The sequence below is a fragment of the Pantherophis guttatus genome, chromosome 3, assembly GCF_059756535.1.
Source record: "Pantherophis guttatus breed Tessera chromosome 3, ASM5975653v1, whole genome shotgun sequence".
In the NCBI taxonomy this organism is placed as follows: Eukaryota; Metazoa; Chordata; class Lepidosauria; order Squamata; family Colubridae; genus Pantherophis; species Pantherophis guttatus.
In genome coordinates this window covers 111,430,472-111,448,695 of record NC_142065.1, presented here as the reverse complement: position 1 = coordinate 111,448,695, position 18,224 = coordinate 111,430,472, and the positions used below count along the sequence as shown (strand labels likewise).

The following is an 18,224-nucleotide window of genomic DNA, read 5'->3' as shown; positions in this document are numbered from 1 at the left end:
GGTCATTATGTAAAAAATACCACTTACCTGTATCCAAAAAGTCATGGGAACATAAAGTGGAAAAAGTTATAGAAAATGAGAAGGTGAAGATCTTGTGGGACTTTCGAATACAGACGGATCGTCACTTGGAATGCAACATGCCAGATATCACAGTTGTCGAAAACTGAAACGTACAATGTATTGACATCGTGGTGCCAGGAGATGCCAGAGTCGAAGAAAAAGAACTGGAAAAAATCATGAAATATCGCGAACTGGCCATCGAAACTACGCGGCTATGGATGAAACATGTAACGGTGATACCCTTTGTCATCGGGGCACTTGGTACCATGTCCAAAAATTTTATAAGATACATTAACAAATTGCAGCTTCCTGCAATAACACCTACAGAAATGCAAAAAACTGCGCTACTTGGAACATCGTACATCTTAAGAAGGTACTTGGTTGATACCTAGGACGCTGGCAGCAACCCGTATCAACCATTAGCACCAGTCAATGGTATTTGTGATGCATTTTTGAATGTTCAGTTGACTGAGTTTCATGTTTAATGAACAACAACAACAACAACAATGGTCCTTGGTATTCTCTGAGCTTGCTTGTTTTCTTGCAGATGTTTCATTATGCAAACTGGGTAACATCATCAGTGCTAATAAGGAGTGTGGTTTGCTGTCAGTTTATATTCTAGTGTAGGGGTCTGCAACCTTAAACATTCAAAGAGCCATTTGGACTTGTTTTCCACAGAAAACACCAGGAGCCACAAAACCTGGGTGCGCGTGGCCAATTTAACATCACTCCTGTTAGGATATGGTGTAAGCCTAACAGGTTGTCCAGGCAATATATGGACAATATATGTGTTCTATGACTTTAACATGAATATGTATTCTATGACTTTAATAAGTACTGCTGAGTCATTGTAATGCTGAGTCATAGTAATGCTGATTGGATAAGCTCTGTTGTAACTGTATTTAAGAAGGGAACTAACATGTAGTCATTGATGATATGCTACCATAGTGTGTGGATATGCTATCATCATGGGTGGATATGCTACCATTGTGATCTGTTAACAGCGTGAATGTGCTGCTATTTATTATCTACTGCTGTTTTGTATGGTAAGAAGACTTTTGTATCACTGGACTGATTTGACTGGCAAAGACTTGGATTGTTTAAAGACTATGAGATTGTTTTTCATTACAAAGTAAAAACTTTGATAAACCAGTTTGTATGTATTTTATTCATCGCTCTCAGCACCGTTTCCCTGTGCTCTACGCTCTGCTGGTTGGTTAACACAACAATATCCTTAACAACTCCCACCCAGTCATATGAACCTTTCCCCCACCACGTCTACCCAGGTTTTGTGGCTCCCGGTGTCTTCTGTGGGAAATGTGTGTCTCTTTCTCCATCCCTCCCTCTAATTTCTGTTTTTCTTTTTCTTTTCTTTTTTTTATTGCAAAAGTTTTACAATTACATTTTCACCCCTTTTCTCCCCCACCCCCCCAAACTTCCCAACCTCCCTAACCCTCCCTAACCCTCCCCTCCCCCCAGACTTCCCTATAATATACTCATACTCATAAAGAACCCTAATATAACACTTATATATAAACTTGAACCCCTCCCTCCCCTGTATAATTTTTCTCTTTACCTCATTACATTAAAAAATTTCCAATACATTATTTTCAAAAAAAAGCTATTTGATACTTTCTAGTTTGATATTTGTTCTGAACATATTCTATCCACTTTTTCCATTCCCATTCATAAGTCTCTTGTGAACAATCTTTTAAATATGCTGAAATCTTCGCCATCTCTGCAAAACTGGCCATCTTCAAAGTCCATTCCTCGATAGTGGGCAAAGCTTCATTCTTCCAGTATTTACCTATCAACAATCTTGCTGCTGTTATCATATACAATATCAATTTTGTTTCACCCAATGTAAAACCCTTAACTATACCCAATAAAAACAGTTGTGGAGAAAATTGAATTTTTTTCTTCAAAACATTCTGCATGACCCACCAAATTTTTATCCAAAAAGCCTTAACTTTCCTACAGGTCCACCAAACATGATAATACGTAGCATCCAAACATTCACATCTCCAACATTTTGGCTGAACATTAGGGTACATACATGACAACTTTTTGGGATCTAAATGCCATCTATAAAACATTTTGTAGAAATTTTCCGTCAGATTCTGCGACTGTGTAAATTTAACATTCTGAACCCAAATTTTTTCCCATGTTTCCAGCATCACTGGTTCTTCAAAATTCTGTGCCCACTTAATCATACAGTCTTTAACTAATTCGGTTTCTGAATCTCTTTCTAGCAAAACGTTATAAAGCCTTTTGATATGCATTGGACCTTTCTCTCTTATATGTCTAACCAATTCTTCCTCATGCAACATAATACCAGTTTTTTGGTCCTCTTTCCATCTCAATTGTAATTGATTATATTGTAGCCAAGTTAAATTAATCCCTTCGTCCAACAGTGTCTGCAATGTCTTCAGCTGCCATCTGCTCGCATCTGTAAAAAGAACCTCTTTATATAAAACCCCCCCGAGTGACATTATATTTGTATTCCACAAAGTATGACCAAGATCCAACCATAGCGGTATTTTATAATCCCATTTGAGTCGGTGCTTCTTCCAAACTCTCATCAAAGAATCTCTAAGTATATGACTTTTAAATACTTTATCTACTTTGTCGTCGTAAAATAAGTAAGCATGCCATCCAAATTCAAGATCAAAACTTTCTGCATTCAATATTCCAGTCTTTTTCCTTCCAAACCAATCACTTGTTAAAGTTAAAGCTGCTGCATCATAATATAGCTGTAGGTTTGGAAGTTTAAGACCTCCTCTTTCTGGAACATCTTGCATAATTTTCAATTTCACTCTCGGCTTCTTCTCGTTCCAGACAAACTTATTCACTCCAGATTGCCAAACTTTCAATTGTTTATCACTTTTAAGCACCGGAATCATTTGAAACAAAAAAAGAAATCTTGGCAAAATGTTCATCTTAACTGCTGCTATTCTTCCAAGTAGAGACAGCTGCAGTTTTTTCCAAGTCTCCATATCTTTCTGCACCTCTCGCCACAACACCTCATAGTTATTTTGAAACAATTTCATATTTGATTCTGCAACCTGAACTCCTAGATATTTTACCTTAGGTACAGTCTCAAAACCTGCCCTCCTTTCAAGCTCATGTTTACGATCTTGTGTCATGTTTTTAGCTATCATTTTAGTCTTTTTTGGATTCAATCTAAAACCTGAAACTTTACCATAGTCTTGTATAATGTCCTTCATCAAGATTATTGATTCCATTGGTTGTGATAGGGTAACAACCAGATCATCTGCAAATGCCTTTATTCTGTAATCCTCTTGCCTAATCTTTATACCTCTCAAGATATTAGAGTCCCGTATTGTATTTAGCAAGACTTCTAGTGTTAAAATAAATAAAAGTGGGGACAGCGGACATCCCTGTCTTGTTCCTTTTTCAATTTTAAACTCTGTTGTCAGACTTCCATTAATAATGATCTGTGCCTTTTGCTCTTGATAAATTGCCGAAATCGCCTGTATAAATTGATCCCCAAAGTCCATCTTTTTCAAAGTCTTTAATAGAAAATTCCAATCCACTCTGTCAAAGGCCTTCTCTGCATCCAAGAAGACCAGCACTGCAGGGATCTGTTTATTCTTCTCAAGATATTCCAATAAATCTATTACTTGCCTTACATTGTCCTTCATATATCTGCCCTCGATAAATCCCGCTTGATCATCATGAATCACCTTCTGAATTACTGGCATCAACCTGTTGGCTAGTACTTTCGCAAAAATTTTATAATCTGTATTCAAAAGAGATATTGGTCTATAGTTCTCTGGTTTTTTAGGACCGATTTGTTCTTTTGGTATCAAAGATATGTAAGCTGTTGTCCATGATGGGGGTATTTTACCCCCTTGCTGAATGTTGCAAAATAAATCTCTAAGTTGTTCCACCATTTCAGCTTGCAAAGTTTTATAATACACTGCAGTCAAGCCATCCGTGCCAGGAGCTTTGGCTCTTTTTAACTGTTTAATTGCTACTATTATCTCCTCCTCTGTTATAGGATAATTCATTCTTTCCTTTTGTTGATCAGTAATTTTTGTAACTCTTTTATCGTTTAAATATTTTTCTATAAGTCCATTCTGCACCTCCTCTTTGGCATATAATTTAGTATAATAGTCCACAAAAGCTTCTTTAATTAATTTTTGTTGAAAGATTTCTTTCCCTCCAATATCAATACTATCAATAGTCCGTATACTTTGTTTTTTCCTCAATGTGTAAGCCAGCCATCTGCCCGGTTTATTAGCGTTACAAAATGTGTTATGCTTCGCATATTGTAAATTTGTTGCAACTTGTTCCGCCATAAGCATTTGAAATTGGTCTTTCAAAAGTTTTATAGCACTACATATTCTTTCATCTGTTGGATTTTTAATAAGTAACTGTTCTTTATTCTTTATTTCTATTTCCAGTTCAGATCTTTTCTTTTGTCGGAACAGTCTATGTTTAGAGTTCATGTAGATAAGTACCCCTCTCATATAAGCTTTCTACTTTTTGAGGTTTAAAATGAGTAATTTCTGTTTTTCTCTCTTTTCCCTCTCTCTCTCCTCTTTTCTTTTTTCTTCTCTTCTCTCTCCCTTTCTTCTTTCCTCCTTCCTTCCTTTCCCTTCTCTCTCATGTTTCCCTTTTGCCTCTCTCTCTCATTCTCTCCCTCCAGCTCTCTCATTTCTCTCCCTCTCCCTCTCCTCTCTTATTTTTCTTTTCCCTCTCTCTCCCCTCCATCATTTTCTCATTTCTCTTTCTATCCCTCTCATTTCTGTTTTTCTTTTTCCTCTCCCTCTCCCTCTTTCTTTCTCTCCCCATCTCTCTCTCATTTGTTTCCCTATCTTTTCCCTCTCTCTCATTCTCTCCCTCCATCATTTTCCTATTTCTCTTTCTCTCTGTTTTTCTCCCCTTTCTCTCTCTCTGTCTCTCTCTCTCTTGGAAAGCGCTCTCCTTGGGGCTCTTCGCTACTCCTTTTCTTTCTTTTTGGCAACTTTTTGGAAATCTGGGCTGGCTGAGGAGTGAGCACGAGCCGTAGTGGCGACTTCACCAAAGACAACCCTCCTTCTCCTCCTCACAGGACCCTCTGGGCGGCTGTTGCAGAGCTGGGAGGGTGCGTACGAACGATGATACTCTCCTCAAACAAGCGGAGCGGTGCTGCTGCTGGCACTGATTGAAAAGTGTCCTCCAGGCGGCTTTAAATCTTGCATTGGGGACATTCACCGCCCGGAGGACACTTTTCAATAAACTCTGCTGAAGGAGTAAAGCAGCTCAGGCAGCCAGAAAAGGGGGCTGGCTCCACCGAACCTCGCATGCCCACCCCGGGGATCAGGCTTGGAGAAAGCCAGAGCACCCTCGCCAAAGACACTTGCCCATCAGCCAGTCAACCCGCCCTCTCTGTGCGCCTTCGCTGTGCTTTGGCCCAGCCCGGCCACTTGTTTGAGAAGGGTATCCCTGCTCATGCGTGCTCTGTTAGCTCCACAACAGCTGGCCAGGGGTTGCATGAGGAGGAGGATCACCTTTGGTGAAGCTGCAGCCACAGCTCATGCTCGCTCCTCAGCTGAGGACCTGTCCCCCTTTCTGAGGACCTGTCCCCCTTTCTGTCATACCTTCCTCTTGCATCCCATTCCCACACTGCCAGTCCTCATGTTAGTGAGGTTAGCGTTGGCCATGGCTGGGTTGGGCCAGTGTCTTGGGGCGCAGAGCAGGTCACGCAACCAGGTCAGCAGGGAGCCGCAGGAGAGGGGTCAAAGAGCCACATGTGGCTTGGGAGCCGCGGATTGCTAACACATATTCTAGCTGTTTGCCCTGTCAATGTTGGTGGGGGAGGTCTTAGAGATTCTTTGCTTGGGTTGTTTGCTGTTGGCTTCCTTGGCAGTTTTTTGATTAGGGTATTGTTTACTTGACTGTTGGTCTGATATTAATCTTGGAATTAATCTATGCTGATCAGGGTGCTAATTGCTGGTGAAGAGATGCTTGGATCTTTTTATTTCCTTTTTGGCTGGTTGATTGTTGTTTTTTAAGACATTTTGTTGTTAACGTCTATGTATCTCTTGATGGCCAATTTGTCAGAGTGCAAGGCTTCTAGAAATTCTCTAGCATTTTTGGACTTGGCAGAAGACTGGTATAATGCATCCATGAACACCAACTGCCAGTGCAGTAAGAAGACATGATGAAAACTCTTTAATTTCACAACACATAGACAGACTTAACTAGTTTCAATGAGGAAAATGTGACCATCCTAGACTAAGCCAAATCCAAAAATGCCAGGGAATTGCAGTCTGTATGAGCTTTATTTTCTGGGTCATTTTCTACTCCACGGAGTAGCATTACATCACATGACAACACAGGTATAATTTGCTGTTGCTGCCGCCTCATGATCCAGGAAATATTGTTACTATCACATAGTCCAACTTGGAAAAATATTCTGTAAACCTCCTCCTGCATTCTCTCACACTTTGAGGTCCCAGCAAAGGTCCTGCTCTTTCATAGAATGAAACAGATAAGGCTTGAATCCCTATTGAAGACATCCTGATGCTCCATTTCCTCCAGGCTCCCCTGTAACTGATTATGCATCACTATCTCACTAAATTTCCCTCCAAAAAGAAGTTATAAACTAAAACAGAATACCATAAATAACCCAAATCTACAAGGATGAAGTCAGGAAAGCTAAGGCTCAGAATGAACTAAGATTTGTAATAAATTCCAAAAATAATTTTTAAAAATGTTTTTTAACACGTAGGAAACAAGAAAAAAGTCAAGGAAATGATTGGTCAACTAATGGGAGAAGATGGCAAGGAGATAACAGGTAACAGGGAGAAAGTAGAACTCATTAATTCATTCTTTGCATCTGTCATTTCACAGGAAATAATAGCCCAACAGTACTGTAGAAGATAGAATAGGAATGAAAGTCAAAATAGACAAGAAAATGATAAGAAAACACCTATCCAATCTGGACAAGTTCAAATTGCCAGGACCAGATGGATTGCATCGCAGAGTTCTGAAGGAGCTGGCAGACATGATCTTGGCACCACTGAACAAATGCTCTGGTATAGAACAGGCAGTATCTGGCTCAACAGTAGTAACTGTGAGAAGGATCTAGGTGTCCTAATGGACCATCTAAGTATGAGCTAAACAGTGTGCTGAAGATGCAACAACAACAACAACATGCCTTTATGCCAGATGGTCTCTCTTTAATCCACATTTTCCATTAGTCATGCAAGTCTCCATTTTATTTATTATTATATAACCATCCAATTTATTTCTTCTTTTAATTAAAAAAGTATCAAATCTTCTTTTTCTTTTTAAAATCCAATTCCAATTTTTAAAGTGTTTAGTCTTTTAACCATATCTCCAGATTGATTCTCTTAGTTCTGTTCCAAAATTAGTTATTTCTCGGGTCTTTGTCTCTTTAAAGTTGTAGTTTTTAAAAATTTTTTTCCAAAGCCCCATTGTTGCATAGCCACTGTTTTAGGCTAGGGGTCTTCTAATTACTAGTAATGCTCCAAACGTTGTTACAAGCCTGGGCTGTTGTCACTCACCTGGCTTCAAAGAGCTCCGTTTTTCTCTGCTTTCCTCCAGCACTTTTCTTGCCTGGTTGTTCCAGCTTCGTGGCAGCTGCCATGGCTGCCGCCCCCCACTGCCGACTCACAGAGGGTTGCCTCCGACCGCTGAGGAACTTGCCTGTTCCTCTCGGTCGTCCGAGGTGCCCCTCTTCTTCCCCCGTCCCTGCAAGACGGGTTCGGTCCGAAGACCCATCGGCGGCGGTTCAGCAGCCAGGGTTTTCGCGGGGCTCATCAGAGCCCGCTATTTCCCCAACTGTCTCGCCGCGATGCAAAAACGGGAAGTCCATCTGCATAAAGGGGAACTTTGTAACTTCCCTTTGCTATGGGAAACTTTGAGCTTCATAGATAAAAATTACTGAACTCTGTGGAGGAGGATTTTTCTTTCCTGTATACAGGTGGTTTGATTATGGTGAAAAGAAAAGAAATCTACAATGGAGCTCCTACAGTTGAAACAATAATAATTTAAATGCTGGCGCAGGAATAGAAGAAGGATTAAGCGCAGCCTCAAAAGAAAAAGATTGGATATATCATATCCGGAATAAAAATAAGAAAAGAGAATTAATCTGATTTGTTAGGATATGGTGTATGCCTAACAGGTTGTCCAGGCAATATATGGACAATATAAGTGTTCTATGACTTTAACATGAATATGTATTCTATGACTTTAATAAGTACTGCTGAGTCATTGTAATGCTGAGTCATAGTAATGCTGATTGGATAAGCTCTGTTGTAACTGTATTTAAGAAGGGAACTAACATGTAGTCATTGATGATATGCTACCATCGTGTGTGGAGCTGCTATCATCGTGATCTGTCACCAGCGTGAATGTGCTGCTATTTATTACCTACTGCTGTTTTGTATGGTAAGAAAACTTTTGTATCATTGGACTGATTTGACTGGCTAAGACTTGGATTGATTAAAGACTATGAGATTGTTTTTCACTACAAAGTAAAAACTTTGATAAACCAGTTTGTATGTATTTTATTCATCGCTCTCAGCACCGTTTCCCTGTGCTCTACGCTCTGCTGGTTGGCTAACACAACAATATCCTTAACATTGTTTATGGGCCCAGAGCCAACCAGAACTAACTAGGATTGATCAGAGCTAAACAGAGTATATAGTGAACTGAGAGTTAATGTGAATAATACAGAAAACTGTGTTTGTGATATATAATCCAAGTGAAGATGGCACAAGAACTAGTATCGAATATCTCCATGATAACCCGGTTGGATGGAACAAACTATGTATCCTGGTCTACCAAATGTAATCTATTTTTGTGTAGAGAAGGACTGTGGGACGTAGTAAATAATCCACCGGATGTAACAGCAAAGGATCCTGATGACGATGATGATGAGAAGAAATTGGCCAACTGGACAATAATAGACCCAAGAAGGGTTGTAATTTAGCTATATCCAGTTCTACTACTAAAGTTAACCAGGATTGGTGGGTGGTTGATAGTGGTGCTTCTCAATCTATTACTATGAATAGAAAAAAATTTATGGAATTGAAGAAGAGTAACCAACATGTTAAATTAGCCAATGGTTGGAAGGTTAAGTTAGCTGGAGAGGGTGTTGCACGTTGGTCATTTAGTAATGAACCGTTGCCAATGTTATACATTCCTGGGTTAAAACTTAATTTGCTATCTGTTAAATCTTTATTGCAAGTTGGGTTTACAGTAACATTTAAAGATAAGTGTTTAATTGAGAAAGATGGCAATGTTGTTACTGCAATATTAGAAAATGATTTATTCATTTTACGGGAGAACCCAGCATTAGTGGCTAATTCTAAGTCAGTTTATAGGAATGATAAACCACATGATGAATGTATTCATCTGTTGCATCGGAGACTAGGGCATATAAATTTCAGGATGTTAAAGAAAACAGTTCAGTTATCTGAAGAGATAAAACTACAATCATGTAGTAAGTATTTGAATTGTAGTGCCTGTAGTCAGCAAAAAAGCAGGGCAACCCCAGCAAATTGTATCAATGGTTTCAAAACCAAAAAGCCATTAGAGGTAGTGTTTGTAGATTTGATTGGACCCAAAAACCCAGCATAGGAGGAGCCTGCTATATCCTAAGCATAGTAGACCATTACTCTAGATATGGATTCTGTTATCTAATGAAAACAAAATGTGAAACATTCCAGCATATAAATAACTGGCTGCGATTTGTAGAAAGGAAACAGAAGTTTAAAGTAATGTGCTTAGTAACTGATAATGGCGCAGAATTCACTAACCAAAGGTTAGAGAAATTTTTGCAAGAGGCAGGAATACAGCATAAACGGTCTGCACCGTATAGACCACAACACAACGCTTATGTTGAAAGAAGGGGTCAAACATTACAAGCCATGACTAAAACAATGTTGGCAGATTCTGGTTTGCCTGAAACCTTATGGGGTGAGGCTGTTATGTGTGCTAACCATGTACTAAATAACGTTGTACATTCATCTATGGGTGAAATACCATTTACATTATGGCATGGGAGGAAACCAAACCTTTGTTACTTGCACACATTTGGAGCCCCTGCTTGGGTACATATTCCATCTAATGTGAGGAGGAAGGAACAACAGAGAGTCAGAAAAATGTTTTTTGTTGGCTATGACTCAAATCATCGGTCCTTTAGATTTTGGGCACCAGGAACTACTAGTGTTTACTGTAGTGCAAATGCAAAATTTCTGGAGCACGAAGGATGGGAGAAACTTGAGCGTGCAGATTACAGACAGGATGACAATAATGTTAGTATTGAGAATCAAATGTTTAATGATACCCCTGATGAGGATATACACAATGTAGAATCTTCTATTAAGGATGAAGGAGAGGATGTAGGTTTAGGGGAGGAGATTAAAATACCTGCAATGAGTCCTGTATTGCCTAGGAGATCTAATAGGGAAAGACATCCACCTGATAGGTATAAAGCAACCGTGGTTTGTCAGGTTAACATAGAACCTTCCAATTATGAGGACATCAAGATGTATCCTGAAAAGGAGCAAAATGCATGGAAGGAGGCAATGAGTAAAGAAATCAACTCATTAACTGAATTAGGAGTTTATGAAAATGTTAAAATACCACCTGGAGAGAAATTGATTGGTTGTAGATGGATGTATAAATTAAAGAAAGGTATAGATGGGATTGTAACCCATAAAACTCATCTTGTAGCTCAAGGTTTTGCTCAAACTGAAGAAGATTTTGATGAGGTGTTTGTTCCGAGTTTAAGAGCTAGCACGTTAAGAACAATGCTAGTGTTAGAATAAGTATATAATTAACCATATAGATGTGGAGACAGCATACTTGCATGCTCCATTACGACATACTGTTTATATGAGAAAACCGTTAGGAGTTAAAACAAATAATCAAACTGATTGTTGGAAATTAAAAAGAAGCCTTTATGGTTTAAGACAATCAGGGTTTGAATGGAACCAGTGTATAGTTAAAGAGCTTAATAATATTGGATTTCAGGAAGGTGTAACAGACAAATGTCTCTTTAAAAGAGAGAATGATGGTTTAATATCATTTTTGCTATTATTTACTGATGATATAGCAATAGTAACTAAAACTGATAAAGAAGCAATGGAGATTATTAGAAAGTTGCAAGATAAATTCAAGATCAGGAATTTAGGTCATATTAGACATTATTTGGCCTTGATATTGGTCAAACAGCTAGAGGATATAAACTGTCTCAGTCTAGCAAGATAAGTCAGATGTTGAAACGCTATAGTATGGAGCTATGTAAGCCAGCTAAAACGCCTATGGCACAGGATTTTCAACATGGAGAAATCCAAAGTCCTGGATTTAGTAAGGAGATCTATCAATCCCTAATAGGACGTCTATCATATATTAGCAATTGGTCGAGACCTGATATTTCATATAGCGTAAACCAATTAGCAAGATATAATGTAGAGCCAACAGATCAGCATTAGCAGGCCACAAAGCGGATATTGAGATATTTAAAGATGACAATGCATTATGCATTATATTTAGAACCTAACCGTGATCTAATATTGAGCGCATATGCTGATGCCAGTTTCGCTACTGATTTGACCACCAGAAAGTCTACATCAGGTATTGCGATAATGTTAGGAAACTGTCTAATAGTATGGAAATCAATATGACAAAAACATATTACTATGTAAGCAGAATTCTCATGTTTGTCACTAGTGTGTACTGATCTGATTTATTATAAACAACTAATGATGGACGTCGGCTTGAAGGTAGATTATCCAATTATAATTTACGAAGATAACCAAGCTGCTATAAAAATGGCGACAAATTTAGCAGTTAAGACAAGGTCTAAGTATACTGATATTTGTTATTTAAATGTTCGTCAGAGTATTCAAAGCGATATGGTTCAGCTGGAATACTGTATGTCGGAAAATAATATTGCCAATAATTTCACCAAAGTGCAGGGTGCAATCAAACATAAAATATGTTGCGAAAGCTATGGCTTGAGAATATGAACTGGTACATGTTGGCCTGTTCAAAGGGGAGAATGTTAGGATATGGTGTATGCCTAACAGGTTGTCCAGGCAATATATGGACAATATATGTGTTCTATGACTTTAACATGAATATGTATTATATGACTTTAATAAGTACTGCTGAGTCATTGTAATGCTGAGTCATAGTAATGCTGAGTCATTATATCCTGATTGGATAAGCTCTGTTGTAACTGTATTTAAGAAGGGAGCTGAAATGTAGCATATTGATGATATGCTACCATCGTGTGTGGAGCTGCTATCATCGTGATCTGTCACCAGCGTGAATGTGCTGCTATTTATTACCTACTGCTGTTTTGTATGGTAAGAAAACTTTTGTATCATTGGACTGATTTGACTGGCTAAGACTTGGATTGATTAAAGACTATGAGATTGTTTTTCACTACAAAGTAAAAACTTTGATAAACCAGTTTGTATGTATTTTATTCATCGCTCTCAGCACCGTTTCCCTGTGCTCTACGCTCTGCTGGTTGGTTAACACAACAATATCCTTAACATGATTTATGGAGAACAAAATTAAAAACTTGGAAAATGGAAGGAAATATATGTTTACAGGCGAGGAAATGAAGATAATGTGATTAAAAATAACATAAAGATGGATTGTAACAATAAAAGGGAGGTTTTTATAGAAATTAAGAATGTTAAAAAGAAATTAATACATGTAAAGATATGCTTGATGCAAGAACTATATTTTAATGTTAAAATGTTAAGGAAAAGAATAAGGATAAATATGATTAATTGAAAATGTTAAAAGAAATTTATAAATACAGTTAAGATGTGTTTTAAGCAAGAATCATGTCTCAATGTTAAAATGTCATGAATGTCATGAAAAAGGATATAGAAAAATAAGATTATGTGAAAAAGCAATGCATAGATGGATGGAAACAACAAAGAAAGGTTTAAGTAGAGACTGATAGTTAAACCAACTATGAATATGCTGTGTTTAACAGCCAAAAACTTATAATATACTGTGTTGAACAGCCAAATAAAATGTTTATGCTGTGTAACAGTCAAAACAAAACTGAATATGCCGTGTAACGGCCAAAAAACCAAAAATGAATATGCTGTGTTTAACAGCCAAAAAATGGAATATGCTGTGTAACAGCCAAAAAATAAAAAAGGATATGCTGTGTTCAACAGCCAAAACAAATGGTTATGCTGTGTTTAACAGCCAAGAAATAAAAATGATTGGTTTAACAATAAAGATAAAGACAATAACGCTGGTTTTTTTTGTTTTTGTTTTTTTAGGAAAATATAAAATGAGGTGGGATAATTTAACTGAGGAGGCGTATGTTGAGAGTGATAGTTAAGATAAAATGAATAAGTTAGGTTTAATAATAGAAATAAAGAGTATAAATTTCGAGTTTAATAGTTAGTAATAAAATGGATATGTTGAAATTAAATATTTTTGGAATGTTTAATATAATTGTATGATTTATATGGTTAAAAAATGTCCATCTAAGCAAATGAAAGAGAAAAATGGATTGATAATTGGTTAGGATTTAAGATTTAAGTAACGGGTTTTTGGGGATAATGGCATAGTTACATAGATAGATTGGAGGGAATACTTGTTTAAAATATTTAGTTGTGTTAATTGGAAAATAAGATTTGTTAATGATTTGCTTTAATATGTGACCGGAGCAAAAGCTTTGTTTTGAAAAGATGTGTTTTATGTTTTTGTTTTAAAAATAAAAAAATATTAAACAACAACAACAACCCCAAAACAATTCAGTCCTAGGATGCATCAACAGAAGACTAACATCAAAAGCAACAGAAGGATAGTATCAAAAGTATAGTGTTCCTCTATACGTCCAAGTATTCCAAGTTACTGCATCCGGTTTTGGTTGCCACAATACAAAAATGATGCTCCTAAAAAGAGAGCATGGAAGAGCAACAAAGAGTTCTGGAGGCTAAACCATATGATGAATGGTTAAGAGAACTTATGTATGTCTAAACTAGTGAGGAGAAGGATTGGAGTGATGTGATACTAGTCTTCCAGTAGAAGAATAGATTAGGATTAGGATTAGGATTAGAGTAGAACAGAACAGAACAGAAGCTGAAAGGGACCTTGGAGGTTTTCTAGTCCAGCAGGAGAACCTATACTATTTCAGATAAGTGACTGTCTAGTCTCTTCTTAAAAACCTCCAGTGATGGAACGTCCACGATTTCTGAAGGAAAGCTGGCCCACTGGTTAATTGTCTTCACTGTCAGGAAGTTTCTCCTTAATTCCAGGCTGCTTCTCTCTTTGATTAGTTTCCTTTTTTTTCCATTTTTTTTTTATTTTTCTCATAAACATATTTAAATGTACAGTCATTTAGCCACCATTTTCCATTCATCTTATCTTTTAACTTTCATTTTTAATTTTTAATTGTTCGGGGCTGCTCTTTTACCATTTACCCTTTATTTTACCACAACTTTTCTTCTTCTCCTCCCCTTCTCTTCCTTCCTCTATCTCTTCCTACCTTCTTCGTTCTTCCTCTCCTTCTCTTTCCTACTTCCCCGTCCCTTCCCCCACTCCTCCCTTCTTCCCCCCTTCTAACCTTCTCTCCCATTCCTCTTTCCCCTCCCTTTTCTTCCTCTCCTTTCCCCTTTCTTCTCTCTCTCTCTTCTCCCTTCCTCTCTTTCTACTCCTTCCCCTCTCTCTTGTTGTTTCTCTTTTCAGTTCAATCTGGAATGGTGTTTGAGCAGCCCCAATTTTCTATTTATCTCTATTCTCATTTCAATTTCTTATTTAATTAATAATTATATCTATTTCATCATTTGTGTACATTTTTATAATAATCCCACTTTTTCTCTTTTACCCCCCACCCTCCATCCCTTTCTCCCTTTACCTAGGTATCATCTGAGTTTCTATTCTTCTGATTATTTTCTCCCATCTTTTCTCTATCTATTTTATCTCCATACCCTTATTCATATTTCCTTTCAAACCAATCATAAAATTTATCCCATGTCCTGAAATACATCGACTCCTCTTTATCTTTTATTCTCAATATTAATCTGTTCATTTCTGCACATTCTAGAATTTTCTTTATAATTTCTCCTTCCAATGGGATTTTGTCTGCTTTCCAATTTTGTGCAAATACAATTCTAGTCGCTGTTATTATATGAATAATCATATATGTATTTTCTTTACTATAATTCTCTGGTAAAATTCCCAATAAGAATATCTCTGGTTTTAACTCTATATGTTGCTGCAACATTCCCTCTAGCAATGTTTGTATTTTCAATCAGTAATGTTTTGCTTCTTTGCACGAACACCACATGTGATAATATGATCCTGGCAATTGGTGACATTTCCAACACTTAGCTCATTTATCTTTAGACATCTTAGCTAATCTTTCTGGTGGCATATGCCATCTATAAAACATCTTATACAAATTTTCTTTATAAGCTGTTGCCATTGTTAATTTATAGTTTCTTTCCCATAGTTGTTGCCATTTCTCCATTTCTATAATATATCCAAAATTCTTTGCCCATGTTATCATTGTTTCTTTTACTTCTTCATCTTCTAGTCTGACCCACGATAATTATATTTATTTTATTTATTTATTTATTTATGTAATTTATATGCTGCCCTTCTCCCAAAGGACTCAGGGCGGCATACAAAGAAAACATTCAACAATTTGAAAATTACATAAAAATTAAAATCCAATTAAAATTATTTCAATGTAAAAATCCCCCAACGGATCAGCCCATTTGATAAAAGAGCCACGTCTTCAGTTCGCGGCGGAAGGAGAGGAGGTCGGGGGCTGTCCTAAGCCCGGTGGGCAAACCATTCCAGAGGGTTGGCGCTCCCACAGAGAACGCTCTCCCCCTGGGGGCCGCCAGCCGACATTGTCTGGCTGACGGCACCCTGAGGAGGCCCCTTCTGTGGGAGCACACGGGACGATGGGAGGATGGCAGGAGATGATCCTGCAAGTACCCCGGGCCTAAGCCATGTAGGGCTTTATAGGTGAGCACCAGCACCTTGAAACGGACCCGGAGGACCACCGGCAGTCAGTGAAGCTCATGCAGGAGAGGTGTCACACGGGAGTAACGAGAAGCCCCCATAACAACCCGCACGTCCGCATTCTGGACTAGCTGTAGCCTCCGGGTGCATCCCAAGAGCAGCCCCATGTAGAGGGTGTTACAGTAGTCCAACCGAGAAGTAACAAGGGCGTGAGTGACCATGGCGAGGGCATCCCGGTCTAGGAAAGGGCGCAACTGGTGCACCAGGCGTACTTGTGCGAAGGCCCCCCTGGTCACAGCCGTCAGATGATCTTCTAAAGATAGCCGTGAATCCAGGACGACACCCAGATTGTGAACCCTTTCTGAGGGAGTGAGTAGCTCCCCTCCTATCACAAGTGACGGGACCACTAGCTCACGAGATGCCGGCATCCACAGCCACTCAGTCTTGGATGGCTTGAGTCTGAGTCTGTTTCTTCCCATCCAGGCCCGCACCGCTTCCAAGCAGTGGGAGATCACGGAAAAGGCATCTCCAGGGTGGTCCGGGGTGGAGATATAAAGCTGAGTATCATCAGCATATTGATAGTACTTCACCCCATAACCACGAATGATATAATTTCTTAATCATTTTTTAATCTGTTCCTGTCAGTATTTCATCCAGTTCTGATTTCCCCAAGTTAAAACCATATTGTCTACGATCTGCTTCAAATCTTGATTGTATTTGCAATCTTGTATACCAATCTATCTCAATCCCTTGACTCCCTAGTTCTTGTTTTTGTTTCAATTCTCTCTGATCTGTCAAAATATCCTTATACCCAAAAGGTTGAAAACAAATTAACATTAAAAGTCGAAAAAGAGGAAGTCTTAATCCCAACTGGATTTCTAACAGGTCTTACCTTTCCATAACAAGCCAGTTTCCTGAGGGTTATATGCTCACATAACTCCTGGCACAGACTCAGAAGATCTTTTTTACATTTGTCAAGTTCTTCCATAATTCTGCCAACACCATGGCATTCCAGATCAGAACCTGGCAAAAGACAGCCCTTGTAACACATAGTCTGGTTCTGGGTATCTTCTATTACCATATCCAAAACAGTCTCCTGTGAGAGAGGAGGAAAGTTCCAAAGCTTTATTAATTTTTCATAACTATAATCTGCAAGAGAAATTCAATGCCTCATTTTCTCTACAAAATGTAAAGTACACCTAGTTCTACCTGAAGATATACCGGACAAATATATATAAATTACAGTATATGGATTTCTTAAATAGACAGATTCAACTAGAAAATACTGGAAAATGAACATTACTGGAACAAAGATGTCCCAAACAAGTAATATTAAAATTAATTTTATTAGATTATAGTTCAAAACATGGAGGTGTATCACATCCAGAATTTGGGTTTCTTCCTGCAAAAAGTCTTTATTTAGTTTTATAGGATTTCAAAATTAGAACAGAGTTTTACCCATATGGATAGAATTTATGTAGTTAAGAATTTCATTCCGTGATTTATGATTTGCTTAAAGTTTAATCACGATTTTCAGGCTTTTAAAACAGTATAATTATATGTCACACAATTGATATCAAGAGCAAGTACAGGTAGTCCTCGACTTACAACAGTTCATTTAGTGACTGTTCAAAGTTACAACATCACTGAAAAAAGACACTTGGCAACTGATTCCTATTTATGACCTTTGTAGTGTCTTGGGATCATGTTACGATCTTCTGACAAGCAAAGTCAATAAGGGAAACCAGATTCACTTAACAACTGTGCTACTAATTTAACAACTGCAGTGATTAACTTAACAATTGGGGCAAGAAAAGTTGTAAAATAGGGCAAAACTCACTTAACAAATGTCTCACTTAACAACATAAATGTTGGGCTCAGCTGTGGTCGTAAGTCAAGGACTATCTATAATCAAACCTAAAGTATGTAATAAATGCTAACTCTATTATGGGAAGTATTTGACATACATCTGTGTCTTAGTGTCTTCAGACTAGTTTACTCTAAAACTTAAATCAAATATTTGATTAATTTTACTGTGGTCTCCATGACTCACCAATTACAACCAAGTATAGAACAGGAAGGCAGATCAGAACAAGGCAAATAAGAACTATCTGTTCTATCCCCGTACCACGCACACACCCAACCAGCCAGCCGAGGGT

The 18,224-nt window shown here is 38.0% G+C and overlaps 1 protein-coding gene across 1 annotated transcript in view; it reads right to left on the bottom strand.

Annotated features, from left to right (window-relative positions):
- Positions 1-18,224, bottom strand: part of TEDC1 (tubulin epsilon and delta complex 1) — an 84,442-nt gene that overhangs the window by 24,062 nt on the left and 42,156 nt on the right. The window contains exon 7 of the mRNA XM_034409893.3: positions 16,958-17,161. Within this exon, the coding sequence (XP_034265784.1) occupies positions 16,958-17,161 (204 nt within the window). The remainder of the gene's footprint in view (positions 1-16,957; positions 17,162-18,224) is intronic.